The sequence below is a fragment of the Boleophthalmus pectinirostris genome, unplaced genomic scaffold (assembly GCF_026225935.1).
Source record: "Boleophthalmus pectinirostris isolate CB_2022bp ecotype Guang Dong unplaced genomic scaffold, ASM2622593v1 HiC_scaffold_23, whole genome shotgun sequence".
Lineage (NCBI taxonomy): Eukaryota > Metazoa > Chordata > Actinopteri > Gobiiformes > Gobiidae > Boleophthalmus > Boleophthalmus pectinirostris.
The window spans coordinates 24,898,413-24,922,649 of NW_026571207.1; the positions used below are offsets into that span (position 1 = coordinate 24,898,413).

A 24,237-nucleotide genomic window follows, 5' to 3' on the forward strand; every position below is an offset into this window, starting at 1 on the left:
TTAACAGGGGCACCTCAGGGTCGCACCCAGACTTTTAACACAGACTGCCATCTGTAGGACTTTACACAGAACTTCTACTTTATATTTCCCACCAAGCAAAACAATAATAGCCTTGCACTCTTATTAAGTGATTTATATTTAATTTTAATATGGTGACATAAACTTTTAAAAACTGATTTTCCCTGTCAAACAGTTTTACAGTCCTCTTTAATTTACACTACAAGTTACATGTTATAATTCTGTTTAGGTTGTGGCTTTTTCCTATTTCATTCCTGGTATAGGTTTGCTTTAGACTGGATTTAGGCTCTTTCACTACTTTTTCTTGTTAAAAAGATAGGGAAAAGAAAAATAGATAAAAGTAAATAAAAAAATCACCTGATTTCTCTCATCCTGTATATTCCCTGTTCCTTCTAATGCCCTGAGGGGTCACTACAGAGTTCTGCCAGCCAAATCTGTAAAATTCAAAAGCAGTTTCACCCTCTCTACAATAAAGACAAATCAAGATCAGTAATGAGCAGGCCTATTTTTCTGCTCTGTGCACCATGTATTCAATGTTTTGTCTGTGTGTGTAAACACAGTTGAAGTGAGTGCTTTACCAAAAAATGTCACAAAATTGTTTGTGTGACCAATAAAAAAGATTCTGATTCTGATAGCCAATGTTCAAAGTAAATATTGCTTGTGACAAGTTTGAGAACCACGATAAGCTAAGTATTAAAATGTGTAAAACACTATATGAATATAGGCTATAGATCTGTGCATGGATGAAAGTGTTTAAGGCTTAGAGAGTGTCTGCTCTGTGTGGACTAAATCTGCACTGCAGATGGTGGTTACCTTGTCAATCACAATAAGGTGATGAAATTACACACAGCAGTATGCAACTGGCAACTGCTCATTCTTGGAGGCAACCTTAGGTAACCCTGTTTTTCAAGTGAAAGTCAGTATCACAGGACAGCACATTCAAACCAAAGAGAGATATTATAATTAAGAATTTTGTTTGGCCTTGGAAGACAATCATTTATGTAAATAGACTGTAATTAAGACTAATTTAGTGGCTAAATGATCAATCAAAAAAATTATTATTAAAATAATTGATTTGCTAAATAATTGTTCATTGCGGCCTTGCACCTGCCACCATTATTTAGCTTATGCCTAAATGAGTTTAATATACCGTATTAATATGGTCCAATAATTGTTGTGGTAACTCTGATTCAATAAAATACATTAAACCTACCAACAGTATGTGCACTGGTACATCAAAGCGAAAGGCCAGAGTGCAACAGCAGATGTCGCTGTTGAGATGAATGGAGCCAGTCTCAGTGGTTCCCTTATTTGACAGCAGGGGCTTGTTTTCAGCACAAAACAACAAGGATGAAGGTTTCAAGCGGCGATCCTGGAACAAGAAAAAACAGGGGACGCATATTTAACTGAAAGACCATCGGGTTAACCTTTACCTCGCTGCGGGTGTTGTTAATCTAAGGCAGATCTACACCAATATCGACCAAACTGCAGCTGAATCTGTCTCAAGTGGCTCTCTAGAATTGTTGTTGTTAGCTGCTAATGCTAACCATAGAAGTTACGAGCTAACTGGCCTAGAAGGCTAATGTTTAAGGCTAGTCTAGATTAATGAATTAGCTCCTTATCGGTGTTTGGCTCACCATGTCGCAGGGAGTAAACTTGATGCTGTGTAGCTAATGGAGAGATCCTGCCATAGCTTTAGTTTTTTAGGAACTGCAGCTTTGGCTAAGTTTGTAAAGTACCAACGCTTATAGTCGCCTAGCCAGCGAGTTAGCCCACATCCTTGGAAGAATGAGTAGAAAACATCGTCATTTTAAAGGAGCAGAAGTCAGCTGCTGCGTCAAATACTTCTTATTTGGATTCAACATCATATTTTGGGTGAGTCTGACTTGTTTTTGTCATTTGATCTGGTGTGTTTAGTTTGGGCTAAAAGTCTACATTTCATACATTGTTGCTAAGTGGCATTAACATTCCTGTTCTAAACCATAGCTTTGGTTAGCATCAGTCATAAAATTGCCCCAGTTTTGCTCTGGTTTGATCTGAAGATGTGTCCATGCCATAGATGAATGTATTTTATGTTAATAGATTGAGTCCCTATGTCTGACAGTTGCTTGTATGGGAAAAAAGTAGCATCACCTCACCATCAAATCTCTGAAAATGTAAAATGAACTTAATCAACAAACACATTTATATTGGCACAACCTTTTCAATCAATTTTAAGGCTTGTCAACGTGCGCTGTACATTTCTCTTTGATTGTATGTAAAAGGAAATGCATTGAGACTTGAACCTGACTTGACATTGTCGAGTTTAGACTTGTATTTTATGTTTGCTATCCCAGTGTTGACTATGGCCTGATTTAACATCTGCAAGGATATTGTTTCTGTTTTTTATGCCCATTAAATCAGATAATTGGATTTGACATGTTTTAGTACAGTAATGAATTTGAAGCATTGCCTTTAGACTAAAAGTTTAAGACTTATTCTCCCCTGCTTTTATTTAACTGTGATCATTGTTTCTGTTGAAAAATGGCATGTGTCTGGTCCATATTGTTGTTTTGCCTGCTGTTACGCCACCCTCCACCTTCTTTCTCCTCAGTTTGAAAAGTTCCTCTGTTGAGTCCCCCCCTCCCATCTTCAACGTCTGCCCTCCCCCCTGTGTCACTCCTCTTATAATGCCTATGGGTGAAGGAATGGCGTGTCTACGGGCCCTGCGATGGCTTCCCACACACAAGGATCTGAATACCACCCAGCCCTCCTCTTTTCCAAGCGCCCCTTTCTCTCCTTGCACCGCCATAGTGCTTGGGCTCTGCGGGACTGCATTGTTTGTCTCCCTCACACACCCACAGCGCCACAAAGGGGGGGAGGAGTACGCAGACTTGGGGGGTGTAATTCTCTGTTTTCCACTGGCATATGCTTGTTCTGACACATTCGTCACACATGGGATCCACAAACATTGCTTTGCACTCAAGTCAGGCCAAGTCACATTATTTGCATAGCACAATAGCCCAACCATGTTCCCTTGGATGGCCTCTTTGAGAGAGCATAGAAATCCCTAGAAGTTGAACCCTCAAGCAATTGCAAGCAATTGCATAGCAGAGTTGTGCAGTTAAGGTGCTAGGAAGATATAAGATAAGAGTTTAGTTGGCAGTTGCAGTGGTCTTGTCAGGTTTTCATTTGCCAGTTATATGTTTGTGCCTATCCTAAACCTGTATACCATGTTTATTAATCCCTCTCATTTCTTATCCTTATCCTTCGTATCCAATCGCTTCATAATATTATAACAATTGCTTCAAACTGGTAAGTCAGGGAGGGAGGAAGGGAGGGCATCTGATGTGAAGCCCATATCAAGATCATATTGCTCCATGTTACGCAAGGAGGAAATATTTTTTCTTAGAAAGAAAAAGTAGGGGAAAAATCATGCATGGTTCATATTTCAGTAATAGAAATATTTTTCCACTTCTTTAATGTTTGGTTTGGAAATGAATAAGATCTGGTAATATTTCAAAAGCAATGACTGTGCACCATGTTTAATCATCTGTCTCGAGGCGGAGTAGTTAATGATGACTTTCACTAGAACTCCCTCAAAGAAACACTGAGTCACATATGTAGCTTACTCACTGTTCTCTAACACTTGGTCTAATTTACGGTTATAAGATTAATCACAGTCAAATCGAAATCACACTTTGAATGGACACAATTTGCAAAGACTGCAGGTCATTAAAGGCACACTGTGTAACTTTTGTGGTGAAGGATTATCCAATGGTTTGTCTCCATTTGATATTTATTTGTCTTGAATGTTCCATAGTAGGGCTGGGTATCATTAAGAAGTTGCTGGGTATCATTAAGAAGTTGCTAATACCAGGGCACAATATGATGCATATCTTGATGCACTGACCTTTCGATTTGATTCGATATATTTCAAATTAATTCGATATGGTTCAATGAAAATAAGGGCTAAATCGTGACACTAAAAGTCTTTGTTAAACCACTTCTTGTACGAAGTTAAGATGAAACACAAACATTTTAATCCTCAGAACAGTGAATATGTCAAATGTGTCACATAAACAAGTTTCCTTCTCTGAACAAGCAACAAAACTGTAGCGCTGTAACGGAGTCATTTAGTAAAATAAACCAAAAAAATACTCTTGGCGATATATCGATACAGCAGCCCACGATATTTATACTGTATCATCACATTAAATGATACGATATATCGATATTTCAATAATTTTGCACAGCTCTTTTCCATAGTGTGACATTAAACTTAAATGTTTAAATTGAATACAATTACTCGTGTTTTTACTACTACTCATAAGTTCAACGAAAAATATACATTCATGCTGTAAGCACAGTAACATTTCCACAGATTTGACCTGTAACTAGGCATGGTGGTGTTACTTGCCTGTTACCATGGCAACATAGGCTTAATGTCACACTGTAGGACATCCCAGGTAGAGCAGTAATCTCCATGGAGACAAGCTGGTGGCTGACCTTCCACCACAAAAAAGTTACACAGTGCATCTTTAAGTACCGCCACAAACCACAGAATGTAACATCTTATTCTGCATAAAACTGTAGTTAAGATCTGAATGTTCTGAAATCTATGCAAGCCTTGTGGTAGTTTGTCAGTTCATACAGTAATTTTTTGATGTGTTTAAAATGTGAATTTTGAACAGAATCGTATCATGAAAACAAATCACAAATAATATTGCTTGTCAGAAAAATCTCAATTAGATATTTTCCCCAAATCGTTCAGCCCTAGTCCTAACTGTAGTGGCTAAGCTCTCTCTTAGAACTGAAGAGGTGGTTGTATCTCGCTGGCTGCCTCCTTCAATAATCACAGGCAGATACTTCTACTCTAGTCTGTGTGCGGCAAAACTGGATTTGACAGACAAGCGGCGCTCTGTTAAAATGGAGAGAGATGGGCCTTATTCTCCACCAATCAACCAATTTGTCTTTGCTGTAGTCGACTTGTCAGCCTCCAAAATGTGTCCCAGATTGAGATGGAATGCTCCTAAGACCCTAAATATTGTGTTGAAATAGAGCAGTACAAAGCCCACTGTTCCTAAGTGACTTCACCGGCAGCATTATGGGGCCAGTTCTCACCCTAAAACACCGTGGCAGTAGAATATAGTTGTCAAAAGTATCGAAAATTAGATACTTATCGATAAGAACAATAGTATAGATACTAGATAGTCATTTGAACAGATATTGATATTAAATAGTCACAGGATAAAAATGTATCTTTCTTGAATAGCTTTAGATTGAGCTCATTACATAGATACACCGCTGCTTGGTACTATTAAAGAAAGTACTCTGATTTAATGCTGAAAATTACATTCTGTTGCCTAAATAAATTGTGTGTGTGTGTGTTTTGTTTTGTTTTTTCATTACTGTGGTATCAGAATTTGCATTGAGTATTATAATAGGTCTATTCCTTATGTAAAACGGGACACTACACACACCATATTCTGCACTACAGTAGAATCCACTCATTCTCACATCTACCTCATTAATTACATTTTCTGGCTGAGCAGCTGAAATGTTTGGGCGCCCTGCATGCTGTAATTAAGGGCTTGTTAAGCTGTAAGCAAGTACTGCTCCGGTTGGGTGCAGCGCTGTGTTATTAGCTGGCTTCTTTTAGACATTTGGATCCAAAAATGTGTCAAATAGACAGTGGGACAAATGTTCTCTTGCTGATATAAAAGTTCTGCCTAGATTTGCTAGATCAATCAGCATCTCCTGTGTTGATCCTGCCAATTGCATTGATTTCGTAAAACTATCTAATTGTTATTTTTCTGCCAAGTTTTGTGATTGTGATGAGAATTGCAATTTATATTTTGAATGGTAGGATTCTATTTAAAGTAAAACTTTTGAATGCATCTAAGGGCATTTGAGAGAAGAGTGAAATATGAACAGTTACATATTTTCAATATAAGACAGGATATTTTGTCAGAGGAAATGATAGATGATCATGTCTAATTGCAACACTACCAACTGTGTTTTTTATTTGACTGCTGAATGTCTTGCTTGCCTACCTTGTGTTGTATTTAATTTTCTTTCAGCTTTGCATTTATTTCATTTATTTTCATGTAGTCTGCACTGAAACAGCAAAGAATCATGGTCTATGTAGTTTCCTCTTTTTTTTGTTTTTTTTTTTAGCTGGTGCTGCACCATAACAACGAATTTAAATGAAGAGACTTGTGATATGATATAATGTGTTGGCTCACGATATTATTGTGAGACTTTTGATGATAAAATTTCATGATATTTCAGTTATTGTTACATCCATATTTTTGTCAGCACAATTCAAAAAGTCATACAACTACATATTTATACAAATATGAAATTTCCTGTTATCGTTATCAGCCGACTGTTGTAGTTGGGTTTAACTTTCACTGTTGTTTCCGCCTTTCTTCATAGAGGAGGACACTTTTATTGATACAATAATAACACATTCTCTGCCTCTCTGACACACCCTGAATAAATGCCAGTGTAATTAAGAGCTTGAATACAAAGGCAGACTGCTCCTTTGGGAAAGCCTTTTCCAAATACCACAGCAGAGACAAAAGCAAAATGCGATCCAAGTCCCATTCACGTTTCTGTAAAGATTTAACAGCCAGTCCTCATACAAATGTTTCCTCCTTCCTCTGTCAAAGGAAGGTATTAAAGATTCAGCCAACATTGAGATATATCCACACCCTGCATTAGGGTCCTGAGATTAATTCCAATTTTACACAATGATCAAGCTTACTTTTTGAGTCTTTTAATCCTTCAGTCGCCCAGGTAGTTTCCATATGAGTCCATGGTCGTATACTAGTCTTAGTGATCTCAAGATCATTCTGAAGCTATTCAGGAAATATTTTGTGAATTTCTGTGAATGTGACTTTTGTAGTATTGATACATGCTCAAATGAGTATCTGCTTTCGATCCTACTTTTAGTATCGATTTGTATCCAATTTCCAATTCTTTTACTTGAATTTTTATTTTATGATCACTGTCTATGTTCATATCTTATTCTGTTTTGAACACAAAAATCTAAAGATAGTGAAGATAAAACAGCTCTTCTCTTTGTGGACTATATTGTGTTTCTCTTAGCTCTGTCTGCGCCTCCAACGATAAAATCAAATGTGAACAGTGAAGTAAACTCCATTCGGGAAGGTCCTAACCCCTTTTTTTCCTATTTGTTCTTGTTTCCGTTCTTGATACGCTGTGGCAACTGCAATCTGTTCGCCTCAACTCCCCAATATAACCTGCTGTATCTCCACACGATAACGGCCCACTTCCCGCTAACAACCATTCCACGAGGCTTACCCTCTGAAGTGCACGAGATATTGTTTCAGATGCATGCTATAATTAATTAGCCTCTCTCGCAAGCATTGATTTCCAACATGGAGGCTGCTGGTGTGTCATTGATATTGCATTATGGGGCTAGACGTTGACACAGCTCTCCACTTTGGGCGTTTAGCATAACAGTGTGGCAGGGAGAGGTCGGGCACACTCACTAGCGTCGATATTCCGTCAGTGTGTGCGGATCTTGGCTTGTCTGATAGCCGGGGTTAATGGGATCAGTCGGATTAGGAAGGCATCTCCTCAAGTGTTGATAATCTCCGTGACCGCACGAAGAGGAAACCCTTCCTGCCAGGAGACCCCGCATCTGACAGGGGAAGGCAGCACAGTCTATTGCTCATTTAAATAATGAGCTAACATGGAGGAGCTACCACCACCAACCAGTAGGGCTGCAAGATTAATCGCAATCAAATCGAAAACAGAATTTGAATGGACAGAATTGCCAAATCACAGTTTTGGCATCACATGGCCCTGTAGTTCATCTGTACAAACTAGAATTAATTCTTCAGGACAGAATAAGTGAACTTTCCATGGAGTTCTGCTATTGAAACATAAATCACAAATCTAACTGTAATTGCAATGCTTCTCAGAAAAATCGCTAATAGATACTAATGTAGATCATTTTCAAAATGCCAAAATATCAATAAAGAAGGATAATCCCGGTAAAGTAAACTATGTCAACTAAACAGAATAAAACAATAGTTAGCTACAGAAATTATATTGGGCTCAAATTTCATTGTATTCAAAAAAGTAAAAAAAAATCTCACAGCAGACATGATACATTTTGATCATTTATTGAACAATATGTCAAAATGGTAATTATTGTGAGAGTCCTATGTCTATGGCTAACTTTAAGTTTAGCTTTCATTTGTCTTGCAAAGAGAGACAATAAGTTGAAAGAACTTGCCCCATGATGTTGCATAATTTACACTGCTTTGTGGCTTAAATCGGGATCTTCCACTTCTACATTTCTCTGTCTGGCAAGTCATAAAAACCTCGAGTTTCTCAACTGCTTGACTGGGTTCACAGACCTTTTGATGTGCTTAGTTCCTCACATGCCAGCCATATTAAAATCAGTTATTGTTTGTATACTTTGCAAACAGACAGAAAAATCAAGTGTAAGCATAACTAAGTGTTTTGACTGCAGTAAGAGAAACCAAGGTACACATTGTTCTTAAAGCATATTTTATTTTTGTTGCTGAGAGTTCACTAATATAAAAGTGCATGCATAAGAAACAAGCATAAACAGAAACAAATTAGTCACAAGAGGAGGTGAGAGCCGCCTTTAAAACATCTTGTCCCCAAAGCACACTGCAATAAAGCTCCTAGAAGGAACATTAATGTATTCACTTGTGCTTTTCTTTATGAGAAATTCAGCCATATAAATCCCATCTGCTTTATGTTTAATGGTCACTTTATTCATTTATGACTAAAATAAAGAATCTTAATGATTTGTGCTCTTGCTGTTTAAAGATGCTGGAGCTATACGTTACTTCTGATGACCTGACTTTGACTCCTTTATAGGGTTTTCAAGTATTGAAAATCAGATCAATATTAAAACTAGAATCAAAACTAGGTATTCATTTGAACAAGTATCGATACTAAAAAAGTCACATTCATAGAACAGATTATCCTTTCCTGAAAAGCTTTAGAATATGGGTCTCCAGTCTTTTTCTTCTGGTGATTTACCTTTACAAAAAGAAAATGCCAAAGAGCTACTAAGTTTAGCGGTCACACGAAATTGAGCATATGAAGCCATAGATGGGTAACAGTTAGATACCTATAAAACATAAACCTGTATCCATTTATTAGTTCACAAATTTAGGCATCAAAATGATACATTTACAATGGTAGTTCATCAAATTTGAGTTATTCAGCACAATATGTATAATTCAGAAATCCTTTGGCAAGCTACTGGGAAGGGGGTGGAGAGCTACTTTTAGCTCCCAAGTTGCAGATTGGAGACCCCTGCTTTAGAATGATCTTAAGATGTATCAGAATAAGTAAGTAAGGCCGCATAGACCAGCATGGACCACCATGGAACCTACCTGGACAACGGAGGGATTACACACATATAAGGCCGCATGGTATATAAAAGAAAATACTATGATTTAATGCTCAAAACCACAGTGTGTTGTCTAAGGAAAGAGTGTTTGTAATTATTACTGTAGTATTGTATTCTGTGTCAAGTATCAAGTTTACCTTAGTATCGAATTTTGAGTTTGAAATTTTAGTATCTTGACAACAGTGCATTACACTGTGGGAACGCTCGCATTAAAGAGGAATATTGTACAAAAGTGGCCACAGACCAAAGTCAATGCAGTCATTCAGTCCAATCCACTTCAAACCAGACCATACTGTCCCCCTGGAGCCACTACAACAGAGCAGGACCAGCTCTCACAAGGCTCACACACAGATGTACAGTAGCAGCCTTGTATCCAACACAATTAATGAGCCCATAATACACTATTTTAGTGTTGTGTCCTCATTAAAAACATATCTGGAGTTGTGTTTTGTTTCATTCACAGAAGCTTAGTACACAAATCCTGGATATTTAGACTGAATTCTCTCAAGCTGAAGTCATGTGGTAATACAGGAGGTTTTGTGGTAATACAGGAGGTGTTTTTAAACTCCATACACCTTCATTAGAATCATTTGGGTCATTTCATATGTGGAATTGCCATTCTCTTCTGAACAAATGGCAAAAGGTAAGTTTTAAATTAATCTACCACTTCATGACATGACAAGGTGGAACAGAGCATTTTGAGCTTTGGAAATATAACAAACTAATAAACCAGGATTACAGAACTATGTGTGAATGAAACAAAATGCAACTCCAGGCATGTTTTTGATGAAGTAACAACATTCTAACATGGCTAAAAGCTCACATCAGTCAATTTTGCATAATATAGGATCTTTAATCCACTTCACTGCTTATTTGTCATGTTTTTCACAAGCAGGCTGTCAACTGTATGCCAACTTTGTGATGATTTTAGTTCTGAAATTGGCATACAGTCTGATTTGAATACTTTCAACAGCCTGTCTCAGATATGTGTCAACCTTAAATCATTTTTATGCATAACATTGTCACCAAATTAGCTCCTGTTGCGTTGCGTCATTACAAGTCATCAGCTCGGGTTAACTATTGTGTAACCAACCACCTGTTTATTTAATGTTACCGTTTGCTTTTTAAGTTGTCAGTACCAGTAAATAAATATAGTGAACACAGTTTTGTATGATTCAATAAGGTGAAGGGTTTAACTTGTTTTTTCTTTTCAAAGTTTGGTCATAATGATTTTTGTAAGGTGCTAAAGTTAACCTCAAGTTCAGTCTCACAGATTTCCATTGAAAAGGTTGAGTTGATTACTTCAGTCTGTAATGGTTTAGATGTGCTGCCAAAAATCATTGTGTGACCTGGAGTTCCAAGTTTAACCACAGAGTCTGAAATTGTTAAATCCTAAATGGCAAATGGCTAGCGAAACATATTGAATAAAAAAAGTTGAATACGCAGTCTATTGCTCCTCCATGCAGTTTTTTGCCCACTCACCATTTTTACAAGTTGGATATTAAAGTTCATTTGTCAGTCCCACATGGAGCCTTTCTCGTCCTATACTTTACATTGTAGGCTTTAAGTTCAGAAATATATCTAATTAGCTGCCATAAATCCTGTTTCAAACCGTAATTATGTGTTGTGCGTGTATCTGAAATGCAGCTTGCTAATTACAGTGTGCAGTGTTTATTCTACCGTCGTACTTTCTCTCTAATCAGTGCGGATTATTCTGAGGCTAAACACTCCGGCTCCATCTAATCGCTGGTACCTGATCTCTCACTCCTCTGCCCGTCACTGTCTCCATTATACCCCCAGCGATTAGCCTGGTTACGTAACTTTGTGATCATCACCACAGTCTCTTGTAGCTGTTTGCTGTCGTCACGTTGTTCATTTTCAATCCCAGACATTAAAGGACCAGTATATAACTTTTCTTCTTAGGGGTCTGTCATCCTTCTGCCATGGAGGTATTAATGACTTACCTGGAATGTCCCACAGTTTGGCATTAAATGTATTCTGAAATTGTTCAATTACAGGTGTTATTACTTACAAACGCTTGCTAAACTTGCATTCTTACAGTGAGTCTCCACAGATCTGACCTGTAACCAAATGTTCAAGACACTGTGAAACATCGCAGGCATAGCAATAACATGCCCCTGAAAAGAAGGACCAGTCACCAGAAAAATGTACTTGTGTACCTTTAAACAGTTTCTATAAAGCTATTATATTTGGCTTAGAAAGTTTGGTGATGTCTGTCAAGTTTGATAACCAATCCATCTTTTTAGCAGCTACCTCACTACAAACAAGAGACAAACATAGTAACCCATCGAGTCAAAAGATAGACATTTAGTGCTATTTTGTATGTTTTCCATGGTGTTCCGGTAATGTTAGCTTTGCGAGCAGATAATGAAGGCTCTTCTAAGCCCTGCTCTACAGAGATGATGGGATTTTCCGTAACTAAGGATGTGTGCTTTTACTGAAATGCCTTTTACGAAAATCCATGCTTACCACAAGTTATTTTAAGTAGGCACTATTATTCAACCATTATGGAGGCTTGTCCCATCAACCGCTGTCCAACTATGTGAAAAATGTACAGTGTTTGTTATCAAGCAAAGTGTCTAAAAGTATGAAAGTGCCTGGTATTGACCACATAAATATGCTATTATTATAAGCTGTGCAAATCAAATATTAATTGTGGTAATTTTTCCACAGTTACAAAATCACTTACAAAATGGTGTAATGAAAATAAAAGATGAACATTGCTAAATAAAATAAATTATCACTACTGTTATTTCTAGCCTCAGTGTACAGTACACTTGCCGTTTAAAGGTGCATTCTTTTGGTACTACAGTATGGCATTAAACCTTTCTATCTTCATGGAGACCAAACCAGGCCAGGTTCGCCTCCCCGCTCACAGTCAGAATTCCTGTTTTCCTATGTATTTTTGAGCTATATAAAGCCACCTGTAATTGATTAAATGTAACATAGAGCTGTTTAATTTCATAGTATGGAACATTACAGGCAGAGCAATGGCATATCCATAGAAACAAGCAGGTGACAGACCACCAACCAATAAAATTACATATTCTGTCTTAACTGGGAGGTTCTTGGTTCAGATATCTTTACTCTTTTGAAATTGACCCACTAGTATCTATGTTGACCTTGGTCTGTCTAGTTGTTGCAGAATCATGAGATAATGACACAATGTTACCCAATAGGAAGTGACAGTAAGATCACAAGCGGCTGAATTCATCTTTGCGGTTGCCATAACGATAACACAGACACAGTGTGAACTGTGTAACATTAACCCCACCACACCCTTTAAAGCGATATGACCTCTTTCCTTGTTTCTCCTTAACCAATTTACTTTCATCTCCGCAGCCTTCTCTCTTGTACATGTGATATTGAAGCCAGATTTTGTGTTTAAACAGCCTGGAATCCATGAGTCATCTTCTAACACCCGTTGTATGTGTGTGCTTTGTTTTACAGTTACTAGGAGCAGCATTCTTGGCCATCGGCCTGTGGGCATGGGCGGAGAAGGTAAGGGTAAACACTTGTACACAGTTTTAGAGCGATTGCCCCAAATGCATAGCTCACATTCTTTGCCACTTCACTGGCCCCCGTATGCTGAAAAAGTCTGATTTGGAGTAGAACCCAGATTACTGAGATAACGCAAGCGATGTGGACAACCAGTTTCGACATTTCAGAAACACTGTAAATTGCTAAATCTATGCTTTAGGCCTCAGGATGCAGTCATAGTCTCATGTGGGAAGCCTCATTATATTTCTTGGTTATCACATCTATCCAGTGTGGGAATGACAATGCAGGTGGTTAGAAGTCCTATATTACACAGAACTGATTCTTGTGAAGAAAACATAACCCAGAGTTGTTTTGTTTCATTCACACGTTTGAGTAATCCTGTATTATTACTCATGACATCACAAAGTGGAGTGTTTTCTGCTTGAGAGAAGAACACAGGCTAAATATGCAGGACTTGTGTGTTCAACATGTGTGAAACAACATTATAACATATATCAGAAAATAGCTTAGTATGAGCCCTTTAATGAAACTTTGTGAACATGTCTTGAAGTATATATTTTTTTTGGACAAAACTGCTCTGTTAGTTGCCCAAAATATCACTATTAGAAGGTGCAAGTCTGATCTCTGGACAGCTACTCACATTTTCCCTGGCAACCATTTTGTAATCTTTTTGGTTGTGTAAGCAGGTGCGGTGCATAGCCAAGGTACAAGTATATTTGGACTTAACTGTATTTAGAGGAAAATCAGCTCCGCGCTAATTGCGGAGCTGCACTGGGTTGGAAACTAGAAATAAACAAGCTTTGTAAATTACAGCTCAGAAAAGACACACTTGTAAATCTGCATCCTACTCCAAAAATTACCAACTCATTTGGCGCACTCGCATCAGGAGTCCAATGCCTCGCGTGGAAGAACAAATTGAACTGGGCTCCCAATCCACACCACACATTGCACAACAAGTTCATTTCAGTCTTTGTGGAGGCTGCAAGGGTCAGATCAGTGTTCAGCGGATCATGGAAACATACAAGGCGGTGGGCAGCCAAGTTAACAGTCAATTTGTTCATTAATTAGCCTTGAATTGTTCCAGTTGCCTCCATTAATGCGGCACAAGCGTACAGAGGCATGTCGTGATTAGCTGCAAACAGGATTGTACAGAGAACCTTTGTGGAACGGTGTGAATAATTAAACAGGATTATAGTCTCAAGGGTGAACAGGGGCCGGACGGGTTTAGGTCTCTGTGGCTAAGTCGGTTAGTTTGAAAGTATTAAATTTAACACATTTTTGGTCCAAATTAAAGGTCCTCTATTGCACAAAGTGACTCCCATGACCTTTTAGTCATGTGGTTACCTCATCAAAAACATCCCTTGCGTTGGGCAATTATAAGTCTGCATTATAAGTCTGTCTACATCTCCATAGCTCAAAATAGTCTGTTCCTCCTTGTGATGTCATGAAATGGTAGTTTCAAGTTAACGGCTCCTTTTATCTTTCGTTTAGTAGAGACAGGCAATTCCAGGGCTGAAATTATCCAAATTATTCTAGTGAAGGTGTGTGGAGTTTAAAAACACAGTAGACCACTTCCTGTATTACTGCATGACATCACAAGGTGGAACAGAGTGTTTTCTGTTTGACCCTAAATATGCAGGATTTGTGTGTTAAACGTGTGAATAAAACAAAACACAACTCCGGGTATGGTTTAGATAAACATACTGCTCTAACATAGATCAGAAAATAATGTAATATGGACCCTTTAAAAAATAAAATAAAATTTACAGACAACTATCTAGAAGAGAACATTTCTGCACAATCTGGTGGTAAAATGTGAATCTGATCATGATCAGAATGAGCCACAGACAATATTTATTTAATGTCTACCCTGTTTATTGTGATAAACAGTACTATTTTTTATTGTCACATTTCTTGTCATATCAAGGGTTGTCAAGATTTGGTTAATTGATAATCATGATTATTCAGATCACAATATAATTGTTAGAACTAAAACATAATAATTGTGTTAATATTCAGTAATTACTATTCAGTAATAAAAAAAATCACCTAAATGGGAAATGCCTTTCATTTGGCTGTGTTTATGTCTCACTGACTTCAAGGTCATTAAGGAATGGTAACTTGTTGTTAATAACTGATAAACAACTTTTTTTTACAGACAATTGTCAATTTCAATACAAAATAAAAGTACTTTATTTTACCATGTGGTCATGCAGTTCTGAAGATCATTCTAAAACTGTTCATGAATTGTCCAGTTTTTAGTATTGATACTACTCAAATGAGTATGTAGTTTTGATACTAGTTTAATTATTGATTGATTACAGCATTACATTAGATAAGGAGGGGAATGAAAGAAAATGTCACTGCTGTTTGGGTACGCTATCAATATGTGTATCAAGTGTGAAATAGTGTTGTTTCTTGTAACACTACAATTGGTGGTCCCCATTGATTACATTGTATTTTGTCATGCAATATCCAAAGGTAAATTCGCAAACATAGAATCTGATTAAGAACTCACTATATTATAGCATAAATCACCATTTTAATGAAATTAAGTTTAGCTGCTCCCCATTTGTATTAAATATTATTGACCTATAGAATGCTGTGTTGTCATCTGAAACCTAGCCATACTGTCCATCCCTCGTGGTTTTGCCTCCTTGTTCTTAGCTGCAGTGAAAATAGAATTTATCCTGCCCAAAGTAGCGTGGGCAGTTCCTGTGTTCTCTGCTTGTCTCTGGCCCGTGCAGAGGGAGCTTAGCTTAAGCAGTGGGAGTCTTCAGCCTCTTACACTGAAGCTGCAAGTGTTTGACATGTGCTGGACCGCTCAACAAACAAACAACCCAACAACACAAAGGAAGAGCGTGCAGATGCATGGAGCCAGTGTCCTGTCAATAAGAGCCAGAAGAGAGGAAAAGTTTACAAGTCAGGCTCAGGGATGAGATTAGCTAAGATGGAACGGTATTGATCTCCATAGTAGTGAAATTCACTTCAGTGGGTCAAGGTAAAATCAATCTATCAAATGACTTTATTTCTCCCTGCACAGCAATTTAAAAGGAACAAGAAGTAGCTTTAATAACACACACACGCCAATTAAAGCACGCAATAGAGAATGAATATTAGGGAAATAATTAATAAAATGCTTAACTGATATCATTGCTTTAACTTAATACAAAATAGGGCTGTCAAAAACCGATACCCAAAAACTAAATGATACTAAAACTTGTATTGAAACACAATACTCATTTCAACAGGTCTCGATACTGAAATAAATCACAAATAGTATATTAGGTAATATTGGACCTCCTTTCTTTAGGTTTAGCTTGGTCTTTATTAGAACTGCAGAATAATGAGATCACATGGTATATGCATGAAACTAATATTAATGATTTTTGTGATTTGTGACTAATATAAATTGTGTTATAAAATTGCTATTTACCATTGTCCTTTTCCTGTATTTTGAAAACAGAAAACGTACATAAAATGAATTGTAATCCCAACAAGTGTGTACAGCCATCCTTTGACATCTGAGTCAGGTTTAGTCCCTGTTACGGCACTGCTGGCATTTATTCCCTTGTTGGCTGGACACTGTGTCATTTGTGCAGTCCAATTACATTATCGTACATTTACGTCACTGAAAAAGCACACAGTGGTAGTCATTTCTGGGTTATTACAACATAATGAAATGGATCATCACAATTCTTCCAAATGAATAAATCATATTAACAATTATAATTTGAAGATTTTTTCGAAACAGTACAAAAGACCTCATGCATCGATTAGTGCAAGCCTGTCCATATTGATTCACCCAGACAGACATCCTGTGACTGCTGTGGATTACCATACAAATCCGACTATGTGATTGAATGGATCTCGTGATAGAACAATTGGCTGTGTTCTTCCTGTATTGTTCTGATGCTGTTCCTGATCTCATTGCTTTATTGTACCCAAATGAATAGTACACGGTTATTACATTGTGTTAGGTAAACCACGTCTTCATAAGGGTAAAAAGACAGATTAATTTCTCTAATCTAGGGCTGCATGATTGGGGAAAAATATCTAATTGCAAATTTTCTGACGAGCATTACAATTAGATTTTGATTTATAAAGTGCATTTTAAACACATCCAGGAGAAATAAAATGAAATATGAATGGAATAGGTGTGGTTTTGGGGTTACAGCCCTATCTCTCCTTATATTCCCCATAATTATTCACCTAAAAATTAAGACTGAGTGATTGATTGACTACAGCCCTACATTGTGTTGTTTATAGCTCTTTTTAAATCATAAACTGTCTTCATATCACATTTGATGCAGTAGTCATATGCAGTACCACAAATAAAGAAAGGTACAGTATATTTGCGATACAGCACACATGTATCACCTTCTATAGTGAGTTAATCGTTTCAGAAGGCAAATAAAATCATACTGTGTGAATCTCTCAATAAATTTTGCACTTAAGCAAAACATTTTACTTGTTTTGTTTTGTAACTTCATTCTTTATAAACACTATGATGTTCAATAATGACTGTTGTACAGGGTTGTGCTATGGCCAAAACAAGCTTACACCCACACAAAATGGACCATGACTCGTGATAAAAACATTGAGAGATGAGAGCGGGGCAGCTAGAGCGGGGCAGCTAGAGCGGGGCAGCTAGAGCGGGGCAGCTAGAGCGGGGCAGCTAGAGCGGGGCAGCTAGAGCGAGGCAGCTAGAGTGGGGCAGATGGGACAGGAAAGACACACTGTTTCAAACGTGAGCAGCAGGATGTGTTCTGCTGACAGGAAGAGAATCAGAGCTCTTCTCACCACAACACAAACAGAGATTGATACCATAGAATTTAGTATTTTCTGTTTTGTAGTATGAAAGGAAAAACAAACAACTTAATATTGACTACAATGAAATATAATTTCAATTAGGACTCCTAAAATGACACTTAATATTTTTCATTTAAAAAGTAGGAATCTGACTTCTGTTTTGTTCTAGTTGGACACATCCTCACTGCTGTTTAGCATGCTTTGTTTAACTGCGTTTAAACCAGAATTATGCAAAATTAAGAAAAATGCCATAGTAATTAACAATGTGAAATAAAATACATAATTTGAATGGTGAAAATTCCTCAGGGTTGCATATTACAGGAAGCTGAATCTCTCAGTGCTTTTTAATACAATTTGTGAATGTATATGTAGCGCCTCAAATGATTAAAAAAACACACAGAGGAAGATTAAATATAGTTACTTATATCTTTATGACATTACATAAAGGTGTACACTACAAACATAAAGTGTCATGTGTATTACCAATTTGTGTTTAGCTTGTTTTAGACCATGGAGGCAAACAACGGGGGGCCTTCATAGTCTCCTATTAATGGTTTGATGTGGAGTTTGTTTTCTGAAGCGCTGTCTGTGTGCTGTTTCCTGCAGGGTGTGCTGTCCAACCTGTCGTCCATCACAGACCTGGGGGGCTTCGACCCCGTGTGGCTCTTCATCGTGGTGGGCGGGGTCATGTTCATCCTGGGCTTCGCCGGCTGCATCGGCGCACTCCGAGAGAACACTTTTCTGCTCAAATTTGTAAGTTTTCTCTTCTCTAAACCTGTCACAGTTTTTACACTGTATTTTACACTTGTAACACAAGTGTAAAATACAGAATGTAAATAATAATACTGAAACTTATTCATGCCACTGATTCAATAACCCTAGGATAATCCCAAAAAAGTATTCTATGTACAATATAGTTTTAATATAGTAGGGGTGATACAAAATTGGTGATACAGCAGCCCAGGATAACAATACTGTATCGATATATCAGCAAGAGTATTTTTTTTTTTAATAGATTTTACTAAATTAATTAGTGACAGTGCTATACTGTGTTTATGTAGGAATGTGTTTATGCAATACACTTGACATTTTTCACAGTTTTAATGTTAACAATTGGTTTATTCTGCATTGACTTTGCACAAGTAGTGGTTTAACAAAAAAAAATACTAACCAAAAAATGTATCTGAAAAAAAGTGATATATTGCAGAATATCATGTACAATATATCGATTATTGGACAATAGTAATTTTGTGATAACATTGTATCGTGAGCCATGTATTAAGTATCATATAGATGCAATAAAAAAAACAGAATTAAACACAGAAGTTAGTTTGAATCTATAATCAGTCATAGTTCTTTATTCAAACTTCTTCAGTTCAAATCTTATTATAATACAGAAAGATACTGAATACCCACAAAGCTAGTTCCTAAAAATGAGTGTTCTATCCATCATATGTTGATCGGTAAGTTGCTAATAGTAATTGACCAGACCTAGTCCTCTGACCTCTGACCCCAAACCTCTGAACCTCACAGGTTCAGAAGCAAACTGTGAGCAGCAAATATCACCATGACTCATAGCAGCCTTCCACCAGCACCTATTATATCAGAGCAAATACACGACCACAGAGCATCAAACCAGATGAAGGCTCCAACAGGCCCTGAGTGCACACTATTACTGCTCTATAACCCATTTTTGTCACAAAGTGCACAAATCATTGTACAGTTATTAGTTATAGTTATATAATACAGAATAAAACATAAAGTGAGTGAATGTTTAGTGTTTAGGTGGTAGAACCATTAACATTATAGAATACTAATTACAACTAATATTAATTAAAGTGGGCGGTTGCTTCATAAGAAATATTCTGCATTTTTAATTAGTCAAGATAAATTCAAGACAGTGGGACATGAGTTCAGATGTTTGTTCTTCGACCAAAACAAATGTAACGCATTTTAAGCATTTTAGATGCTTTCAACCTAATTGAGTTAAACTGTGCACCATTACCCTCAATGACTGACTGAATAAACACAATTAACACCCTGAATGCCAGCATTACTGGCAACAAACTGTACAATTGTTTTTAATTTCCCATAATTATTTAAACACCACCTTGCTTAAATATTGTTTCAGTAAATTTTTACAGCTAATTTGATGTAAATGGGTTTGTGGTAATTTTCTCATTGTTTATGAACATTCTGAATGTATTCTTGGGCTGGAAATCAGAGGGTCCCTCAAGATCCGATACATGATACATAACTGATGATATGATGTTATCACAATATGGCCATATATATATATATATATATATATATATATATATATATATATATAAAAATGTGAAATGTGTTTCTCACCTTCCACGGTGGTAGGTCTCTCTCACCCTCATTCAGCTCGGGTCCTCTACCAGAGGCCTGGGAGCTTGAGAGTTCTGCGCAGCAGTATCTTTGCTGTTCCCAGTACTGCACTTTTCTGGACTGAGATGTCCATTGTTTTTTCCCGGTATATCTGTTGAAGCCACTCTTCCAGTTTGGGGGTTACAGCCCCGAGTGCTCCGATCACCACAGGCACCACTGATGCCTTTACTTTCCAGGCTCTCTCCAGCTCTTCCTTGAGCCCCTGGTATTTCTCTAGCTTCTCGTGTTCCTTTTTCCTGATATTACCATCGCTTGGTATTGCGATGTCCACCACCACGGCTCTGCTCTGTTTCTTATCCACCACCACTATGTCTGGTTGGTTCGCCATCACCATTCTGTCAGTCTGTATCTGGAAGTCCCACAGGATCTTGGCTCGGTCATTCTCCACAACCTTTGGAGGTGTTTCCCACCTTGATCCCGGGGTTTCCAGCCCGTACTCTGCACAGATGTTTCTGTACACTATGCCCGCCACTTGGTTATGTCACTCCATGTATGCTTTCCCTGCCAGCATCTTACACCCCGCAGTTATGTGCTGGACTGTCTCAGGAGCCTCTTTGCACAGTCTACACCGTGGGTCTTGTCCGGTGTGGTAGATCTGGGCCTCTATTGCTCGAGTGCCCAGGGCCTGCTCCTGAGCAGCCAGGATCAGTGCCTCTGTGCTGTCCTTCAGACCAGCCCTCTCAAGCCATTGGTAGGATTTCTTGATATCAGCCACTTCAGTTATGTTCCGGTGGTACGCCCCATGTAGGGGTTTGTCCTGCCATGATGGTCCCTCCAGCACCTCTTCCTCTGGACCCCACTGTCTGAGACATTCTCTGAGCACCTCATCTGCCGGGGCCTTGTCCTTGATGTACTCAAGGAGCTTGGATGTTTCATCCTGGACAGTGGTTCCCACACTCACTAGTCCTCGGCCCCCTTCCTTCCGGCCTGCGTACGGTCTCAGGGTGCTGGATTTGGGATGGAACCCTCCATGCATGGTCAGGAGCTTTCGTGTATATATATATATAAAATATATATATATATATATATATATATATATATTATATGTTTCTTCCGCTAAATAAGCAACAAAACTTTTGTGCAATCACAAAGAAATTGCTGAAAGATACCAAAAAAAAAAAATTTGGGTGATATATCAATACAACAGCCCACAATAACAGCACCATATCACCAAATTTAGTGACTCAATATACTGATATTTTTGCACACCTTAATATATTTCCTAACAGAGTGTGTCCTGTCCTTGAGTTATCTTGCCTTCCTCGGTCTGCCTCAGCCCTCTGCTCTGTGTGTGAATGACGGAGACAAACGTGCTTTAGTGCCGCCCGTGACTGTTAGCCGCTATTAGCTCCAGCCGATGTCCATTAGCAACAATAAGTCAGGCGTCAGAGGCAGCAGATAATGTGGCTTGTGTGCATTCATTACCAGCCCTGTCTCCTTACATTTACTGTAAAGAGAAAATATAACCTCACCAACAAGTCTGCGGTTTACAAGCCACACTCAAAGTCCAATCCCTCCTTTCTAGAAACTTATTAGTGTCTGGATTTTATAGCACTATTTCTGTCATTTCTCAGGTAGCAGTACTTGTTGCTAACCCTTTTGTTTTTTGTTTTTTGTCTTTGCAGTTTTCAGTCTTCTTGGGTTTGATCTTCTTCTTGGAGCTAACAGCAGGGATCCTGGCATTCGTGTTCAAGGACTGGATCAAAGACCAGCTCAACTTTTTCATTAACAATAACATCAAGGCCTACCGGGATGACATCGACTTGCAGAACCTCATTGACTTTGCACAGGAATATGTGAGTGTTCACCTGTTGACCCAGACCTGTGCGTCAGCTACTTAAAAGAGACGTTTCAGTTTGCAAGCTTTGATACAGTTTTCAGTATTATTGAGGAGAGCAGAGCAAGGCATTTCATCACATCAATTTATATCACCATTCTCTTGCTGTCACTTATTGTTAAAAGTTAAAAGTGCACTGTGTAACTTTTTAGGTGAGGAGTCTGCCTGTCTCCATGGGGATGCTGTTATTTTGCCTGGAATGTTGCACAGTGTGGCAACAAACGCATCAGTCGAGCATGCATGTCAGTACAGATGTTTTGATTGCTTAAAAATACATGCAGTCCATACTGTGAAATATTCTAGGCAAAGAAATAACATCTCAATGAAGAAAAGAAGGTGGTGGATAGGAAAGCAGTAATGCTCCATAGTGCATCATCTTAAGTTACAAATTTGCATTGTATTTGGTTAACATTATTTCTGACAAAATATCTTAATTAACCTTAACTTTATTACATATCTGAATACAGATGAGATTAAATTCAGTTTCCCAGCTCACCTTGTGCCTATCTGCTCCTCCTTAGTGGTCGTGCTGCGGAGCTCATGGTCCGGACGACTGGAACCTGAACATTTATTTTAACTGCACCGAGCACAACCCCAGTAGGGAGCGCTGTGGAGTACCCTTCTCCTGCTGTGTCAAGGACCCTGCTGTGAGTCCACTGTTCTTCATCAGGTTTTAAACAGTGTCTAGTTAGGCAGGAGGCCACCCTTTATCTTTGCCACTCACACGTTTTAAAAAGAGATGCTGAAAAATCTCTTTTTAGTAACTGTTGCAAAGTTACTGACAGCAAAATAATTATATATTATTTGGTTTTGATCTTTGACCAAATTTATGCATTTAAGTAAACTCGTATGTAGTTTATTCACGGGTTTTAGATTGATTAGGAATGAGGGCCGTTGTCATAGTGATTAACAAACAAACACAAAATATTATATCTTTTGAATGAGGAAAAAGGCTTTAAAAATTTAAACAGGAAGCTGAAACCCGTGAATACAAACACTCAAAGTATGTGAAAAAGCTGGTTCAGTGCATCTCCTCCTGCGCATCTAGTCCTGGCTCAGAGAGAATAGGCCTGTTGCACTTTGACCTGTTGGAGTCTTCTCCTCACTCATACTCTGTGCTCTATTGTTGCAGGAGGATGTCATCAACACACAGTGTGGTTACGATGTACGACTTAAAGGGGTTAGTATTTATAATTACTGTATACACAAATGCACTCCTCAATATCTAACACATAGTGCCAGTAGATTAGGCAGAGTCTGCTATACAGTCAGGCCTTAGCTGCACTGTGATTGGCAGACACCGTTCGCCGCTCTGGTTAAACTGACGTAAAGCTGCTGAGTGGAATTTCTCCTGAGGCCACATTGATTGACAGGCTGCAAACCTGTGTGATTGAAATGATCTGCAGTTGTTGAGCACAGAATAGCAATCAGCTCCACTCATTCGGCCATCATTGCATGGTTGCACACAGCAGGAAAGTGGAATTAAATTCATGACATAGACTGAAAAAGAGTAATGCAATTTTCTCTTGTTTGCGCTGGAATTAAGATAAGAGAGTAAAGCGTGTGTTTGGTCATGTGAGGGCCAGAGCGTGTTGGGGGTTAAGCATGGAGTCTGAGAGTGCACTCTAATAACAGATTGTTCCTCTAACAGGGATAATTAGACTCCCGTTATAGCCTGGACGCAGCCTTACTCCACTCTGTAATTGGCGACTGTGGGCTGTGCCAGTGCACTGGCTCTATGTGTGGGTGTGGTGGTTACAACTCGCTGCACTGCAGTCTGAAAGATTGCTGTTGCTAGGCGAGCTGCACGGTAACAGCACCTGCCCAAGACAGAGCTATACTCTGGAGTGAGAGCGTGGTCATTGGTGTTTGGGGCCTATCAGTGACCTGCAGTGGTTCCTGTGCTGCCTGTTTGTGACAGAGGAAGAGCCAGAGACAACAGAGGCCGCTCAGAGGAAGTTCTCACACAACAACACAGTGTTTCCTTGTTTTTCCATTGGCTGCCATTTGATACTCTTCACCTCTCATTGGCTGACAGCTGGCTCTGAGAACAAAGTCTGTCTGCTCGACTTGTAACTGTAACAAAGCGTGTATTATGTGAAGAGTGGTTCACACCCATCCTTAACCCTGTTTTAGCCACAGTGCAGAGTAAATATCACCTTTACTGCACATGTGAGTGCTCGGACAGGAAGAGGAAACAGACTGTGTTCAGCCTGACACG

At 38.5% G+C, this 24,237-nt stretch overlaps 1 protein-coding gene across 2 annotated transcripts in view; it reads left to right on the forward strand.

Annotated features, from left to right (window-relative positions):
- The first annotated feature begins 1,320 nt into the window (after window positions 1–1,320).
- The window catches only part of tspan17 (tetraspanin 17), a 28,100-nt gene continuing 5,183 nt past the window's right edge, over window positions 1,321–24,237 (forward strand). Inside the window, exons 1-6 of one of the 2 annotated variants that reach the window (XM_020927189.2) lie at window positions 1,321–1,893; window positions 12,902–12,952; window positions 18,371–18,517; window positions 21,805–21,975; window positions 22,538–22,663; window positions 23,149–23,196. In XM_020927189.2, the coding sequence (XP_020782848.1) occupies window positions 1,807–1,893; window positions 12,902–12,952; window positions 18,371–18,517; window positions 21,805–21,975; window positions 22,538–22,663; window positions 23,149–23,196 (630 nt within the window). In that variant the 5' untranslated portion in view covers window positions 1,321–1,806. Of the gene's footprint in view, window positions 1,894–10,034; window positions 10,074–12,901; window positions 12,953–18,370; window positions 18,518–21,804; window positions 21,976–22,537; window positions 22,664–23,148; window positions 23,197–24,237 lie in introns of those variants that run through there. The other variant, XM_020927190.2, reaches the window with a different exon arrangement.